General features: G+C 40.0%; 1 protein-coding gene across 1 annotated transcript; it reads right to left on the bottom strand.

Annotated features, from left to right (window-relative positions):
• Positions 1-8,791: 8,791 nt before the first annotated feature.
• On the bottom strand, positions 8,792-9,742 carry LOC141710934 (glutaredoxin-C1-like). Its single transcript, XM_074513423.1, has one exon. It carries the CDS (start codon positions 9,681-9,683, stop codon positions 9,300-9,302), a length of 384 nt encoding a protein of 127 aa, XP_074369524.1. The 5' UTR covers positions 9,684-9,742; the 3' UTR covers positions 8,792-9,299.
• Between the last annotated feature and the right edge of the window lie 8,932 nt (positions 9,743-18,674).

Below are 18,674 nucleotides of genomic sequence, written 5' to 3'. Positions count from 1 at the left end.
GCGCCTATGTCAGATCCAATATCCGCAGATGCATCCAGGGGATTTAATTCTGGGGAGGTAGACACTGACCACTGACAGATGGCTATTGGATCAGTATCCTCTCCTAACACATATAAAGGCAATTGGTCCATTAAAGAACCTAGAATAATCGAATCTGGCCTTAAAATGGTTGAAACTCTTATTTCCGTCAACTCCTCCTTTGTGTGTGTAACCTTTCCTTGTGCATCAAGAATTTTTTATGTTTGAGGTGGTGACACTATATCGGATACCCTGGCCGACAGGCAAATTTCAATAACCGCACCCTGTTGAGGGGATGAATCTAGTAACTGTTTTTATGCCTTTTCAGCCATTACATCTTTTTGAGAAGATGTATGGGGGCTAGCAGTTGTCTCGGTTTAAATACTACTCATCTTTGTAGGAGACAGGGCTGTTGGGTTGACTTTAGAACCTTCCTTATGTGGTGTACTAAGGCACTATCTCCCTCACGCTCATTCACACTTCATTTTAGTGGTAAGAGAGTGTTGGTTGGTTCTGTTTCTGTGTTTTTCTTTACAGTCAGGGATAGAAGTTGTGGGTTTTCAACCTCATGACTATTAATGAAAGAAGGCCATTGGAGGCTGAACCTGTATCACAGAACATATGGCAATAGAGATAAAATGTACTTAAGATCTATGATGAATGAAAATTATACATTTAACCTTTTGAGAGAAATGATGTACAATAGTGATTTCAAAAGATTTTAATGAAATAAGAAATCACTAATGTAGAAAGAAGTTTAATTTTCTCCTAAAACGGTTCGAGTGCACAAGTCTGTTTGTAGACCAACATATAACATTATCAATATGTCACTGCACATATAAAATAATATGTTTGTGCCTAGTGATAAGAGAGTTATTAATATGACGACTCTACTAGTTCATATTAAACTGTAACTTCAGTTAGAGTGTCATACCATGTCATTGACGATTGCTTGAGTAGTACACTAGTACATACCAACCTGAAGTGAGATTGTAAAGAAGAGATTGCATAGTCCAATAGATCTGCAACTGCAAACTCCATGAACTGTGGTGCATTGACTTCCTCTTTTGACTCACCAACCAGGAGTGCACTTGTACACATCTTCAATGATAACATTTCCAGCTTGCAAACAGTCATATCCCTCAGTCAAACCTTTGATGTTATCTCCAATGGTAACCACTAGGCCAGCTTTCTCAACCATATTTAATAACAGAGCCCTATCTCCGGTCATATGTCTTGACGATCCGTTGTCAAATATCCATACTGCCGGTTCCACCTATTTAATGGCCTGCAATACAAATGGATTAGACCTTCTTCGGAACCCAAACTTGGTTGGGTCCGGCATACTTGTAGAATTGGCCTTTATCAGGCAAAACAACATTTTTAACTTTTATGTTTTCAACTTTTTCAACGACTGGACATTTGACCTTGTAAACAGCCTTAACAAATTTCTGTTTAGGCTTAGGCACAAATGTCTCCTTTCTAGCCTTAGGAGGACTAGTAGTCTTCGACCTATCATGCTTCCTATTATTCACATGCTGACGAGGAGTGGTCTTATCAATAGAAACATGCTTACCATTAAAATAAGCATACATCAAATTAAAAGCACAAGACATAAAATTAGGAACACCACATACTTTATGAGAGGGATTAACAACAAGCAAATTATGCATGGTAGACATGGCATTTTTGTTATCTAACTCATATGTGTCTGAGTTAGTCTCAGTTGCTTTCACAACTTTGACTGGAACTTTCGACACACTTGGCTTGGAAACAACCTTCTCATTAGCAAGATCTTCAGCACATATTTCTTCTTGAATAATAAAGGAGGTCTCATCAAATGGTTCAACAATTGATTCTTTATAGAGGGGTTTATCAACACCCTTAAGCACATGTGGTACTTCCCTACCTTTAGCACAGACATGAGGAGGGGATTTTATGCATAATTCTCCAATAGCACCATTGTAATCAAAACCTATTCTAGATATTTGATTAACAGCTTGTTTATTGTAGAACTCATCATTAGCCTTCGAACAAGAATTAAAGTAAGCTTTAACCTTAGTCTCAAGACCGGTGATCTTGTCTTTTAGAATAGTTTCGATTTGTCTATAACAGTTAACTCTATTCTCTAGAAAAGATACTTGTTTTTTTAATTTGTCTTGATTAATGTGCACAAGTTTTAATTTATTGACCTCTTTCTCAAGGTCTTTGATCTGTTGAATTAACATTTCATTATCACGACGAGCACAATCTAAGGAACCTCCTAGATGATAAACTAATTCAGCATCAGTAAATTTTACCTCTTTTCTTGACGATGAAGTATTTCCATCAATAGCCATAAGAGCAAGATTCCCAACTTCTTCATCTTCACTATCAGTATCATCCCAGCTTATTCCCTTTGCAAGGTAAGCCCTTTCAGATTTACTCTTCTGATTTGAATCATAAGAGTTCTTCCTTACTAGCTTTGGCAACCTGTATTACGTGGCAAAGTGTCCCAATTCATTGCAGTTAAAGCATCGAATGGTGCTCCGATCAACCGTCCATGTTTTGTATCCACCACTGCTGGTGTTAGAGGATGAAGATCCACCTTTCTAGAATCTGTTGTAGTTGGACTTGTACTTGAACTTGGGATTTCACTTGAATCTGAAATTGGAGAATCTCTTGACAATCTGGGCCATTGACTCATCTTCCAATTGCTCCAGCTCTTCAAAGGAGTAAAAATCATCACCGGATTGATTTGTAGTAGGAGGATCATATTCTGCTACTATCATATTTTCCTCAGCCTTGGAAGACTGTACCATTCTCTCTGACTGTTGAGATTGTTGTTATTGTTGTTGACCTTCAGCTACTAGAGCAATAGACGTTATGACCACTTTACCTTTCCCGTAGACTTCCTTTTGTTGAATCTGCTCCAACTCATAGGTTTTTAACTCACCATAGAGCCTTTCCAAAGAAATCTCACTCAGATCTCTCACTTCTCTTACGGTAGTGATTCTATGTTCAAGATGAGTTGGCAGTGTTAAAAGAAACTTTTTGTTGATCTCCCTGATAGAATAATATTTTCCATTTATGTTCAGGTTGTTGATCAATGCATTGTACCTCTCGAACACTTCAGTAATTCCTTCTCGTGGATTGGATTTAAAATATTCATACTCAGAGTTTAGGATCTCTAACTTGTTCTCCCTAACTTCCTATGTGCCTTCATTAATCACCTCAATAGTTTTCCATATGTGTTTGGAATTTTTACAGTTCATCAGATGTCTGTTCATCAAGGGATCAAGGGAATCAACTAAAATTAATTGAAGGCTGGCATCCAAGGAGGCTTCTTCCTTTTCAGCAGGAGTAAAATCCTCAGGCTCTTTTGCATAGGTTCTAGCTTTGGTAATTACAACATTATCTTTTATAACCTCTGGTTCAATAACCATCGGAATTTTTGGACCCTTCTTTAACACGTCCAGATATTTGGGATTTGCAACTTGTAAAAACAAGAGCATCTTCTTCTTCCACATAATATAATTTTATTTATCAAACAGTGGAAGTTTAACGGTTCCGACTTTTCGTGAAGTCATTATGAATTTTTGAAGAAATAAAAATTCAAGGAGTTGAAAAATCATAAAAGTCTAGGATCTTGATTTGTTCGTTAATCAGAAGGCTCTGATACCAATTGTTAGGTCCCAATATGTTTGTAGAAGGGGGGTTGAATACAAACTTTACCGTTTAATAAAATTTAATATGGAATAAAAAAGTGAAATTAAATTCAAGTTAAATAAAACTATTATTAAACTTGAAAGGTTTTATAACAACGGTATCATTTACAAGGGATTAATCTCAAATAAATTATCACAAATCTAGAATAAATTCGACATGAACTTTTTCTATTTTTGCAATAAAAAGATCAAATGGTAGAAGCAATTTGAGATTTTCTAGGGATTTTGATCCGCTAGATAGTTACACAAGAACAAGAGAATGATTTCTAGGGGTTTAGATTTAACTTTAATTGCTAGAAATTAATAATCTGATTTGGCAGTTGAAGAGATGAGATGCTGAGTTAATTTCTTCTGCGGCTGCTGCTTAGTTTGTTCTTGAGTGGTTGAATTGTAATGAATGTCTTCTGCTGCTTGTCTTTAATAATTCACTCAACAGAATCAATTGAACTAGCATGACTATCTGAGAATTGGCATGACCTTCGGTGAGACAATCTGATTGAATTAGCAAGACAATCGGTATGACAATTGCTTGAACTGGCATGACAATCGGCGAGACAATCTGTTGAACTAGCAAGACAATCGGCATGACAATCTATTGAACTAGCAAGACAATCGGCATGGCAATCTGATTAAATTAGAAAGACAATCGGTATGACAATTGCTTGAACTGGCATGACTTTCGGTATGATAATTGATTGTCATACCAGTTCAATTGATTGTCATGCTGAATTAATATTGAATATAAATTCAAAATCAATTCTGAAAATTCATAATATTAATTCAGAATTAATTAATCAATTAATTTTATTAATCAATAAATTAATCTTTGCAGATATAATTTATTTTCTTAATTAAATTATATGACTTAATTAATTAATAGAGAATTAATATTACTCTTGAACAACAACCATTCTTCTGAAAATCTTCTGAAAATTATGAATCAATTCCACCACTTCAATGTTGACATTGGATGTACTGTATGGTTAATGAGTGACCAACTTCCGTGCCGTTTCTTCATGTCTTCACTTTGATAACTTGATTATCTTCAGATTAAATCCCTGTAATTATCTGATACCCTGACAAGATCTCTGTCACTTGATTAAATCCACAATCCTGATTTATATCACTGAGGCTTGATCAATTTCTTGAACTTCTTCCAGTGAAGTAATTCCTCAAGTCTGTAGATTAACATTGTTTCTGAATCCTTTGACAGATGTTACTTTGTGAGATCTCTTTGATGATAGATCCACTATTTACTTATTACATTCTTATTTGAGTTGAGTTAAATCCTCGAATAAACAAATAGGCTATGACATATGCCTTTCATTTTGTATAATTTTCAATAAACTGCATCACTTGTTAATTTTATATACCATTAATCAGTCTGTATTCATAAGGTGTTTTGTTATCATCAAGTTTCTTTTAATTTATGCCTACAATTCCAATAGACATAAATTAGGGGAGATTGTTAGGAATATGTCATAGGCTTGATGATAAGTTCACTAAAACACCATAGTAGATTTAATTCAGTGTTTTTGTAGCTCTCGACGGATGATCACATTTACATCCTTTGAGAGAGTAGCTTATTTATCAATAAGTTTTGTAACACATTCCTGCATTCTACAATACCTTAAAGATCTAGAATTTGTAGGATATTCAAAATCATGTTGACTACTAGTTTGATATGCAAAATAGGTTTGCTAATTATAAATATTAGATGCCTTGTAATTTTACATAAGTGAAATAGAGTTAACTACTATGGAAGACCTTCAACGGATGATTCCACAAGGTTTCGACGGATAACCCAAGTCACATTCAACGAATGATCTAATGAAGCTTCGACGGATGATTCAACACAGTTTCAACGGATGATCCAATGAAGTTTCAACGGATGTTTAAATTTAAATTGCAGTTGATAGTGACTTGACAGTCACATGGGTTGATTAGATGCAAATGGAATGTGGTTACAGGTTTTAGAGAACAAAGAAGCGTTTACATTTCCATGCTAACTTGAAAATATTCAAAGATGCTAGATAGAGAAATGAAGAAGCATGTAATTAGACTAAGATACTTTTTTCTTATTAGTTTGTCTTTTTACCATGTAGCTTGATGGACTAAGATACTTTTTTCTTATTAGTTTGTCTTTTTACCATGTAGCTTGATGATATATAAACCAAGAGTAGCAAGTAGAGAAATAATTAATCAAGTGAGTAAGCAATCAACAAGAGAAATAAATAAAGCTGTATCTGTAAAGAATTTCTCTGTTCTATTATAATTATACTTGTAGGAAGCTGTATGCAATCGTTTTATCATAGAGTTCTCAATCTTATATATATCTTTGGTGGAAAAGTGCAATCCACCAGAAAGTTTTTAAATACTTGTATTAAATTGCTTTGTGTTTGATTACTTCAATATTTTCATTCTGCACTTTAACTTAATCAAACACAGTTATATATTTGAGATAGAACAGTTCTTAAAATAAAAAAGAAACAAGAATTACATTTAACCCACCCCCTCCCCTTCTGTAATTCTTTGTTAGATTGTTTGGGAATAACAAATAACTGCGAAAAATGTGCCACAGAAAAATTTGATGGACCGGGGAGAACTTTTGTGATAGCATGCCATATTTTAGAAGAAGTCTGATTCGATCAAGATTTAAATATAATTTATAAAAATTTATAGGTAAGGGTAATAAAGTAATTTCAGCAAGTACCGGCCGACCGACTACCAAACTTTTAATATTTCGTCTATTAAAATATAGTATAAATAGGTTTGAATTTTATTTTAAATTATTTAAAAAAATGAAGAAAATAATAAAAATTATTAAAATTTCATCCAATTTTAGTAAAAAATAGTACAAATTTCATTTTATTTCTCCCTATTCAATTATATCCAAGTCAATACAACCTAAATGTTTTCATTTCCAAATAAGTTTAGTTTAGATAAACTTAGCCCATCTATTAAAAAAAACTAAGCCAAAATGGAAAAAGTTTAGTTTAGATAAATTTATAATCATAGAAATCGGCCGACTTTTTAAAAATCATCGATTAATCGCTCAAAAATTCGTAAAAAAGTTTGTTTGATTTGACCGATTTTTGGTAATTTATCCATTTTTTTAAAAATCATCTAATCAATCGTAAATCAGTACCTTATAAATAATTTCGTTTTTCGAAATCTGTAATCACAGATAAAAATGAAATATGATATTATTTTTTTTAAAAAGGCCATGTTATAAAAGGAGAATAAGAACGTGTTCAATAAATTTAATATATCTACTATGAATTGTTCTGTGATTTATATATATATATATATATATATATATTACTAAGTTTTTTGGACCATCTCATACTGGGTTTATCTGGTGATATATCTTAGTAATATTTTCGAACATTTAATACTAAATTTTAATGAATTTATCTAGCAGGGATCCATGGAAACATGCCAACCACCTAAATTTATAGATTTAGATATAGCTTTTATGAATGGGGGCTTCATTATGTTAGACAAACTCAGTATTTCAGACCAAGTTATGAATTATTTTGAAACTCTTATACACATTATGTGTTAGTGGTGTGTATTTATTGGAACGTATTTTCCTCTTTTCGAGGGGATTCCAACGCAAATTTACACGCTCAAAATGAGTAAAAGGTGAATGAGAACCGATATTTCAAAGTGTGACATTTTAATGTGAAAAGTGGGTTTTGTACCACATCGAGAGTAGTACAAACCTATCCTTTGATTTTTTCTTATAAATACCATGTACCACATCGAAAAGATATACAAGTCCTTTCAAGCCTTTCTTTATATACATATATATAGTCTTAGGGCATCATTTTTATTATGTCGAGAAAATAAGAGTCGTCTCTTTAATTCTCGGCCTCTTCAGTCTTAAAATTTTCAAATATTCCGGTGATAGTTCTCGGGCTCAGTTCAAGTTTGCTGAGAATATTTTTGAGTTATTGATTATACTAGTATCTCGTTTTATCCTGGGAAGGAGGTCGCTAAACACGGATGGTGCGGGGCGAAACTGCTTTAGGGAGACAGTTTTTTGGACTCGAGATTAAATTCAATTTCTGTTTGTTTTCTCAAACCATTCTCCTAATTTAATTGTTAATTCTTATATATTTATGTGATTTAATAATTAGTAATGTTATTGTGAATTAGTTATATATTCAATATAAATAATAATGTTTATATCGTACAAGATTGATAACACATTATTACTACAAACTAATAGACAATGAAAATAAGTTAAAATTATAACTTTTCGCTTTTAATGTGCTCATGGGCACGTATTAGAAAAACTGAATTTTAATTATGCCTTGGTGTCATAGTTTTAAAAGTCCCCGATTTTTGGATTAATATCCGATTAATTCTCTACAAGACACCTGACCGGTCCGATTTTAAAATTTGATTAGTCCATACGTATTCTTTTTATCGGTATATCGAAAAAAATATATTTCGCCTTACCATATCTTCGGATCACCGATAACATTGCTCGGCACACATGGTATATCAACAAAATATATAACTAGTAGTATCTGCTGTGATATTGGATACAACACCCCCAAGATATAAACGCCACGTCTCTACTGTTCCCTAAACTTGTCTACTTTTTTGTAATGGTTTTGAATCACAAGCTGTTTTTACATAAAAACCAGGCATGAACAAGGAAAAACACAACATGCGAATCATGAAAATGTAAATTTCATTAGAGCGCACGTCATTACCATTATGATAGAACACATAATCATCGTATTTTAGTACTCCTACTCTCCCTCTATTAACAACATTTTGGTTATCTGTGATAGCCTAGACGAACACTAGGAATCTGTGGACGACAATATGGTAGGTTTGATATTTTTTTTCATTTGTAATTAACATCTTGGTCTATTTAATTTTGTTTTTCAAATTTACTCCAGTTCCTTGCAGTAAATTCTAGATACAGAACAAGTCTCAAATGCTAACAAATAAAGTACTCCAAACATAACTAAAGACAACAAATTACAAAATTAAAGAACCCCAAATTATTAAACCAATTAACAAACTTCTCTTAGGTTCTGTTTGGGATTGCTGTGTTGTTAGAAAAAATGCTGCTGAAAAAAGTGCTGTTGTAAAAATCAGATGACTGTTTGGTAATTTTTTTGATACATATATGTGTTGATACAAAAAATTAAAAATAATGATGCTTTTGGTAAGGTTTGATGGTGAAATCAGCATCTGCTTCCCGCACTAAAAAACAGCTTTTTCTAAAAGCACGGGGGACTTGTTTTCTCTAACAGCAGCTTTTAGGCCAAAAGCACTTCTCCGAAAAACAGTTTTTAAATTGGTAACCAAACACACCCTTAATTTCCTTCCTAAACATGACAGAAGATAACATTAAAAAAGAAATTTGAACCCCTAGTTAGAAATGTAATACAATAAAGAAAACCCCTCAAATTAAGCAACTAGTTAAAGATTGTAGTATCTCATACTTTTTTCTGGTAATCTAATCTCTTCTTCCTTGCTCAAAAACTTTATCAAGAAAGAGGACTTGGGACTAGTGATTCAGGAGAATGCATGCATTAATTAGGCTCAGAGCCACAGAGCCCCAGCTTGTTTAAGAAGTGGCACAAGATTGCCACTAATATGACTAGCCATCACTCTGTCCATAGCCCCCACCAGCTTTCCACCAACAAAAACAACTGGCACTGTAGCTGAACGTCCACCAAGGAGGGTGTTCAAGGCCATCTCCATGTCCTTGCCTCTCGGGTCTTCGTCGAGCTCGTAGACGGTAGGGTTTACCCCCATGCCACAGAAGAGCCTCTTGATGGCATGACACATGCAACAACTGCTCATGCTGAATATCACCACTGCATTCTCGGAAGCCAGCCGTTCTATGCGCTCCAAACACTCGTATGTTCCAACACGCCTCCTCGCTTCAATATATGAACTCCATGATTCTCTCTGATATTGCATCTTAAAATATGATGTTTTTTTTTCTGAAAAACAAGAGAAAGATAGTGTGCTGTATAGTTTTGTACAATGAAAGTAGAGAATAGGTACGTGATATTTATAGGTGGATAATGGGAGGACCAACTTCAAGAAGTGGCAACGACAGTGTAGATATTGTTATTTAGAATAATGCTTCTACTTTTTTTAACACTTCAAATGTATTCTTTTTTGTAATAGCAAAGCTTGTCTGCTATTATTATATGTAGATGTATTGTGTACTTTTTTTTACCAGTATTATGCCTCTCCTTTTCTTGTTAACTTTTGTCATAGGCTTCTTTGCTTAAAAATTACTGACTACATATATATATATATGTAGTGGTGGTGAAAAAGATTTTTGAAACAAACAGTCACCGGCGCATGCAAGTTTAAAAGAGAACGACATAGAAATCTTGTCATGTGAGATTGCTTTACATGCATGATCCTAGTCGTCAGACGTACTTCCTCAAAATACTGAAGCATGATCATTTCATATCAAGTGTCTCAGGTTTGACTTGCTTTTCATATATTATTTCTAATAATATGCCACCTTGTATTCGTCCTTACCCCCCTCTAAATTATACGTACACGTACATGTAAAATCATGTTGGTACAATTTTAAGATAAAATCCATTCAAAATTTAATACTCTCGATTTTAAAAAATTGAAAACCTAAATCACAACCAAATTGGTAGCTTTCATTTTGTTACGTCCAGATCCTTCGGTCGCATGAATAGGCTTCGGCTGTATTGAAGATGACTGCGGCCGTATCTGAAAGTGAAGAGAATGCGAGGGTTTGTACCCCCGATTCACCTCCGGTGTGAGAATCAAAATCTGGCTGTAAAAATAGGGTAGTAATACAAGAGAAGCAGAGTGTTGAGAATGTGTATCTCTTGTCTTACTTCACAAGGGTTTTTATACCCAATCCTGCAGTGAATGCTGATCCGTTACAAATCATTAAGGAGGGAGGGAAAAGGGGGTGTTATGTCCCTTGTTCTGTCCAACGGTCCGCGAATAGTGGGTCTCGGCCTGAGCTTCTGTGGGCCTTCGTTACGCGGGCCTGGAGGTCCTTCGGCCCAGTAGCACAACCGCTTAATGGGTATTCGTTCAATGGGCCTTATTGGGCCTATAACCAACATGTCCCTGTCCTTCGGCCGGGCCTTTGGGCCGGCCGACGGACACCGGTCTCGGCCCATATTGGGGTGAAGGAACCCTAGGGCGATCGCTTCAGTCCCGCCTCGATCTTCGGTCGTACACGTGGCAAGCTTATGGGGACTTGCAGTGCATTGATGACAGCTGGTGGCACGTCGTTCCATGACTCAATCTCAGCCGTTGAATGCCAACCGTCTTGATCTGGGATGTCCATTTCAAAAAACCCCAAACGTCGCTTTTCTAAATTTATTTTAGGCGCCTATATAAGCCCATTTGTATGTTTCATTTCCTTTCTATCACTTTAGTTTCTCCATACACAGTGACAAATACGGTGAATCTCTCAATCACGGGAAACAGCAACTCCGTCTTCCCAAATCATCCCATTTCAATCCAAGAACATCTCCAAATAAATAAGTCTCTTTTCTTGTTTTCCAGTTTTGAATTTACATGCTAGTTTTCCATGTTTTAGAGAGTTTGTATGTGGACTTTTGTTCTGGGTTTATGGGGTTTTCTGGGTTTTTGCGTGTGCTATTGCGTTTTTCTGGGGTTTTTGGGTGTTTCTGGGTAGGTAATATAGGTTTTTGGGTTTTACCAATTCTGGGGAGGCCCCAAGGGTTTAAAGATGGCATGCGAGGCGTTTTCTAACCAAGAACGTTCTTCGGGATTTCTTGGTTTTAGAACGCCCTTCGGGAGCCGACCCAGGGCTTAAACAGGTGGTCTGGAGCGATGTTTGCGAAAGGCTCTGTAGGCAAGAACATCCTTCGGGTGGGCTTGGCTCAGGAGCAGCCTTCGGAAACAGCCTCCGGGGTTCTGGTTCGTTCGGTCCTGGGACGTGTACTCGGGTGTTTATTTTTTCTTTTATCTGCTAATCCGAGTACATGGACTAATGTCTCTCTGTTCCTGATACAGGGACATGGACCGAGCAGAACGTCCCCCGGATTCTTGGGACCCCTTATCCAACAGCTTGGTGGGAACGTCTTACATTCGCCCCGAGCGGACGGGACGGGCCCTATACGGTTCGGCTGCCGACTATCCCGCAACCAATAATAGATCTGAACTGACGAAAGAGTGCGTCGTTCAGATGTACGATGATTACTCTGTCCCCCGAGGGCTTTGTTGGTTGTACGCGTCAGGGGAGTGTGAAAGAATCTTCGACACTCCCGGGGTACTGGACGGATATGGAGGCTGCGTCGTAGGGATTTCAGAGGCGACCTTCAAATGTGGCTTGAGGGTGCCACCGTTGAGGCTGATTAAGCACCTCTTCTTCCAGATGGGTATCGCCCTCGGACAGATGGACCCGAACGGGTTCATCCACATTAACTGTTTTCAGAACAGGTGTCTTCACGCCGGGATCGCACCCAGCACTCGCCTATTCTGGTACCACTACGATTTCAGGAGAAATCCGAAGAGTGCTGGTTTTTACACCATCGCCCGTCGGGCAGGGCGACCTGATTGGACGACGACCAACTCGAACAATAAATCCACTCACACACATTGGTGCTATGTGAGTGGTCCAGGGTTGGCGGCCATGTCGGTTTGGCTATATGTAAACCATGCACTGCTTCTCATGCCGAGCTTGACCTTGGAGGAGATGGAAAGTTACACGGCGTTGGTAGACGTCAATGTGAAGAAGCTGGGTCCCGGAGAGTTCAGGGACAAGGATTGGCTCTTCAGCTTGTGGGGTGGGGGTAACAAAACTTTTTCCTTGGTCTTTTCTTTAGTTTTGTCCCAGCACCTGTATTTGCTTTTTCTTATTATGCATTCGATTATATATATGCTTGGACTGACTTGTTTTCCCTTCTTATTTCAGTGTCTTCAAGGGAGGCCCTGATCGAGAGAAAGAAGGCCAGGGCGGCCGAAGAGGCGGCGAAGAAGGCTGCCGATAAGGGGGCTACGCCCGATCCCTCGGAGGGCACAGGCGAAAGGGCCCAGACCGAGAAGCCTTCATCGCCCCGTCAATCTCGAGTGGCTTCTGAGGCCGAGGAGGGGGACGATCTAGAGTACATGGGAGAGGGGAACCCTTCCAAGAGGACCCGGAGCAAGGAGGGGATTGTGCGCTCTTATCTCCCGGGGTGGGGCGTGCTCACGTCCGACCATACTGTGTACCCAGCCCGGCAATCCATGAAGGAGGTGGCTTCGGATCTCTGCCATGGCCTTCAGCTCCCGGTCGACCTTCCGACCTTTGCTTCGGCCTCTGCTACCGAAGCCTGCACGGAGCTTCTGTCCTTCCTGTCCTTGGTATGTTTTTAATCTTTCTATTTTTCTTCCATCTTTTTCCTTTCGGAATCCTTTAGTAATGTTTTTGTCGTCCTTTTGCAGGCTGCCCCTTGGGCCGCAGCCGTGGAGGAGAAGGTTAAGGATATGTAGACTCGCATGGCCGAAGTGAAGGAGTTGGAGAGGAGGGCTACGGCGGCCGAGGAGGAACTTGTACGGGTGAAAGCCCAAAACGAGGTCGAAGCTGCTGAGCTGAAGAATGATAGATCTCGGCTGGAGACCGAGCTGGAGAGGGATGAACCGGAGGATTTTCCATCGGAACGTCCAGCTGAAGAGGTCCCGAAAGGAGCTTCGGAAGAAGCAGAAGTAGCTGGACCGGACTGAGGAGCGCTATTTCCAGTTCGGCGCTGATTATGTCCTGGAGAAGGCCCATGGCCTGAACTGGGACTATAAGCAGTTGCTGGACGACAGCCTGGAGGATCCTATCGAACGTCCAGCAGTCGAAGTCCCTCCTGTCTCCTCCGGTGAAGACAAAGAGCTCTCGGATGAAGACCCCCAAGCCTGAACCTTCAGCACTGAGGTGCTTGACATGACGGAAGATGATCTTATTGCGAAGTTTGCCGTTGGTGTGTCCATGGTCATACCCAACTCTTGTAGTGGCATTCTTCGTTCATCTTCCTGTATTTCTATTTTTGTAATTTGTACTTTGTAATTGGTACTCGTAGTTGGTACTCTTTGTAATTTAACTAGCCTTCGGGGTTTTATATCTTAATGCATCTTTTGTTTTTCATTAGCATTGTCCGACTGTATTTAATTGTTCGCCTTAAAAATGAATCATATTTTCGGCATTATGGATGCCTTAAGGAAAAATAAATTGTATCTTTGGCTTCGTTCGCCTTAACAATCTTACAAAATAAAATTGCATCTTTGGCTTCATTCGCCTAAACAATTTTAATAATTTGACTAATATGAATCGTATCTTCGGCTTATTCATTTACCTTAACGAAATTATTGAATTATATCTTCGGCTTTATTTGCCTCAACAATTAAATGAATCACATCGCAGGCTTCATTCGCCTCAACGATCTTATTGAATTGTATTTTCGGCTTTATCTGCCTCAACAATTTTGATAATAAAATGAATCGTATATAAAAGGAATCGTATATTCGGCTTTATCCGCCTCAACGATTTTATCAAAGTGTTCTTACCGCCTACGGCCCCAAGGGTTAAAGGCCTAAGGTGATTTCGGCGGTTAATCCTTTTTAATTCAGGCGAGGGTACATGGGTGCTGATCTTTTAGTGATCGCCCCTAGATCAGCGGTCATCTTCGGGATCGCCCCTAAACCTGGTTGGATTAATTGTTTTTCATTATCAAGGCCGAAGGACCATGTTCTTCCTTTGATCGCCCCGGGACAGGGGTTCCTTGGGCCTCATTAATAATAAATAATTAAGTTAAGACGAATGATAGGGCGTTATTCTAGGATTGCCCCTTAAGGCCCTTAATTCGTGTTTACCAATTTCAAGTTGTCATAATAACGTAGTGATGTTCGATTTTTGGGTGATTGCCCCTTATGTCTTTAATTAACAAATTAGACAATGGCGGCGGCCGAAGGGTTTATCTTCTTCGGGATCGCCCTCAGATAATACTCGGTCGGCCGCAGCACGTATAAATAAAGAAATTTTGACAGGAAATGCATCTTTATTTAATCAGATTGCTTACATTTTTCACATATAATTGAAATACAAGCTTTTAAAAAATTTCTTACTGATAAAATTTTCGAAGGCGACTGGCATGCCAAGTATTTTTAATTGATTCTCCTGACAATGTTTCGAGCTTATAGGTTCCGGGGCGAACGACTTCAGTCACTTTGTAAGGCCCTTCCCAGTTCGGCTGGAGCTTTCCTTGCTTGGCCGGCATAGATGCGGCCAACTCCCTTAATACTAGGTCTCCTACTCTGAAGGCCTTTTTCTTCACATTGGAGTCATAGTATTGTGCCGCTTGCAGTAAATACCTCGTGTTCCTTTGATGGGCGGCTTCTCTTTCTTCCTCCAGCAAGTCTACGTTCGCCTTCAACCCGAAGCTATTAGTTTCCACATTGTAGGTCTCGGTTCGGTATGATTCCAAGCCCACTTCGACAGGAACTAATGCCTCGGTGCCATAAGCCATTCTAAAAGGAGTTTCTCCGGTCGATGTCCGGGGTGTTTTTCGGTAGGCCCATAAGATCCAAGGGAGTTCTTCCGCCCATCTTCCTTTTGCCTCGCCCAGCCTCTTCTTGATTCCCCGGAACATTACTTTGTTCGCCGCCTTGATTGCCCCATTTCCTTGCGGGTGGGCGACTGAGCTAAATTTCTGTTCAATTCTGAAGTGGTGCAAAAACTTGCGGAATTTATTTCCAATGAATTGAGTTCCATTATCTGAGACGCAGGTTTTCGGGATGCGGAACCGGAGGATGACCTGTTCCAAGAAGAACTTTTTGGCGGCTTCTTCGGTTATGGACGACAAAGGACGGGCTTCGACCCATTTAGTCATGTAGTCGATGGCGATTATGCAGTATTTCGCTTGCTTCGTGCTAGTGGGCAGCATGCCAACTATATCCACGGCCCATACGGTGAATGGAATTGGGCTTAGTACAGAGGTCATTTCTTCTGGAGGTTGCTTCAGGAAAGTGGAGAACAGTTGGCATTGTACACATCTCTTTGCATAGTCGATGGCGTCTGCCTTCATAGTGGGCCACAAGAATCCCTGCCGGAGAATTTTAAAGGCGAGTGACCGACCAGCCAGGTGTTCGCCGCAAATTCCTTCGTGTACTGCCTCCAAAGCCTGTTGCTGTTCTTCGTTGTTCAAGCAGCGCAGAAGGGGTTGACTGATTGATCGGCGATACATCCGCCCATTGATTATAGTGTAGCTTGATGCTCTGTATTTAACTTTCAGAGCATCTTTCCGGCCGGGTGGCAGAATGCCTTTCTCCAAAAAGTTCCTGAGGGGGGTCATCCAGTCGCTTCCCTGGTGAATCTCTAGGCACTCTTTCTTCTCGATCGAAGGCATCTTGGCTTCGGTGAGGTAAATAGAACCAGTTAAGTTCTGTGTCTCGGCCGAAGCTAGCCTGGAAAGGGCATCTGCCCTAGAATTGTTCTCTCTGTCAATTTGACTTAGTTCAAAGGTTTCAAATGATAAAGAAGCATCACGTACCTTGGCAGCATAGGCTTTCGTTCGGGGATCCCTTTGTTCATACTCCCCTGTGAAATGTTTCACAACCAACATGGAGTCGCTAAAGGCCCTTAGGTGCTTCGCCTCGAGGCTTCGGGCAAGCTTCATTCCTGCGAGGAGGGCCTCATATTCGGCGTCATTATTTGTCAAGGGGAAATCGAACCTTATGGCTTGGCATATTTCAAATCCTTCGGGGCTAGATAGGATTAAGCCGGCCCCACACTTTTTCCCGGCTACCGATCCATCTACAAAGAGCTTCCATTTTCCTGGGATCCGGATTAGTTGTTCATCAGGCCAGAGATCCTTCGGACCCGAGAATGTGCACTCAACCACAAAGTCGGTATAAGACTGGGCCTTAATTGCCGTTCGGGGAACGTATTCGAGATCAAATTCCCCAAATTCGATGGACCATGCTACGACTCTCCCAGAGGCTTCGGGCCTAGTCAAAATTTTCTTCAAAGGTTAGCTGGTGATAACTTGGACCGTCCGTCCCTGGAAATAATGTCGCAGTTTTCGGGAGGCCATAACCAACCCATATACGAATTTTTCGGCGTTGGGGTACCTTGTCTCTGCGTCTTTGAGGACATGGGACACGTAAAACACAGGATGTTGATTACCTTCATAATTTTTCACGAGGACGGCCCCAGAGTTCTGTCGGACACAGCTAGATAAAGCTGAAGAGTTTCCTTCGGATCGGGCCTCATCAAGAGTGGTGCCTTTGTTAAATATTCCTTTACTTCTTTGAACGCTTTTTGGCATTCGGTCCCCCACTCAAAACTCTTTGACCCTTTGAGCACGGCGAAGAAGGGAAGTGCTTTCTCGGCTGACCGGGAAATGAAACGCCGAAGGGCGGCGAGCCGGCCCGTCAATTTATGTATATCTCTAATGCATTTGGGAGGTTCCATATTGATAACCGCTTCGATCTTCTTCGGGTTCTCCTCTATTCCCCGGGCGCTGACCATGTACCCGAGAAACTTTCCACTAGAGACTCTGAAGGTACATTTGTTCGGATTGATCCTCATGTTGTTCTTTCGGAGTGTTTCGAAGCATTCCTTTAAGTCTTCGGCATGATCTTGGAACAGTGACTTCACTATCATATCATCCACGTATGCTTTCATGTTCCTCCCAATCTGCTCTTTAAAGACTTTGTTCACCATTTGCTGGAATGTGGCTCCAGCGTTCTTCAGTCCGAAAGGCATTTTAATATAAGCATAAGTCCCCTTCGGAGTTATGAACGTTGTCTTGGGCGCATCCCTATCATTCATAGCAATTTGATGATAACCAGAAAAGGCGTCCAAAAAACTAAGTACCTCATATCCTACCGTTGCGTCTATTAGTTGGTCGATGTTAGGCAATGGGTAGTGATCCTTCGGACATGCTTTGTTGAGGTCAGTGTAATCCACGCACATTCTCCATTTCCCATTCGACTTCTTCACGACCATCACATTGGCTAGCCAGTTAGGATACTCAATCTCCTCGATAAATTTGGCCTCTGAAAGTTTTTCCACCTCGGCCTCTATTACCTTCTGTCGTTCGACTGCAAATGTCCTCTTCTTTTGCTTTACCGGCTTGGCCTCAGGCTGCACATTCAAGCGGTGCGTTGCCATCTTGGGATCCAATCCGGGCATGTCTTCGGGCCCCAGGTGAACACATCATAGTATTGCCGAATGACAGCTATTACCTTCGCCTTCAGATCTGGCCCCGTATTTTTGCCTATCCGGACCATCTTTCCCGAATGGCCCGCGTACAACTCCACTTCTTCAGTCTCTACTGCGGGTTCAGCAATAGGACTCGAGAGATCGGCCCCAAATTTCTCCAACTCAATGTTCAATGTTTCCCGACTTCCGCTGGGTTCGGATTCTGCCCGCTTCCTCTTCCCGGTTCCATCCGGTCCTTCATATTCTTGATCCTTCTCAAGGTCTTCGAGCATTATGATTTGGGCGGTTTTCTGATCGCCCCTCATTTCTCCTACCCCTTTTTCAGTTGGGAACTTGAGTTTGAGGTGAGGTATAGATTCCACTGCTTCGAAAGTTGATAAGAAGGGCCTGCCAAATATCGTATTGTATGGGCTTTCTATCCGAACCACATAGAACTTCACCAGCTTCTCGGCGGTATATGGCAACTTGCCCAGGAGGACCGGAAGAGTAATCGTTCCTTCAAACTGAATAGGATGTCCTCCGATGGCATAGAGGGGAGCCTCGTGGCAGGGCTCTAGTTGCTCTCCCGCCAAGTTCATCTTACAGTAGGTTTTGTGGAATAGTATATTGGCTGAGCTGCCGGTATCCACCATCACTTTCCATATTTTGTTCTGCCCGATGGTAGGGTTGATGATCAGAGGGTCCTCGTGCGGGCAAATGACATCCTCATATTCTTCAGTGCTGAAGGTCATAAGCATGTGGGGCTT

This window comes from Apium graveolens, chromosome 3 (assembly GCF_009905375.1).
Source record: "Apium graveolens cultivar Ventura chromosome 3, ASM990537v1, whole genome shotgun sequence".
Classification (NCBI taxonomy): Eukaryota; Viridiplantae; Streptophyta; class Magnoliopsida; order Apiales; family Apiaceae; genus Apium; species Apium graveolens.
Note: the sequence above shows the minus strand (reverse complement) of the source record. Positions and strands in the feature narration are given on the sequence as shown.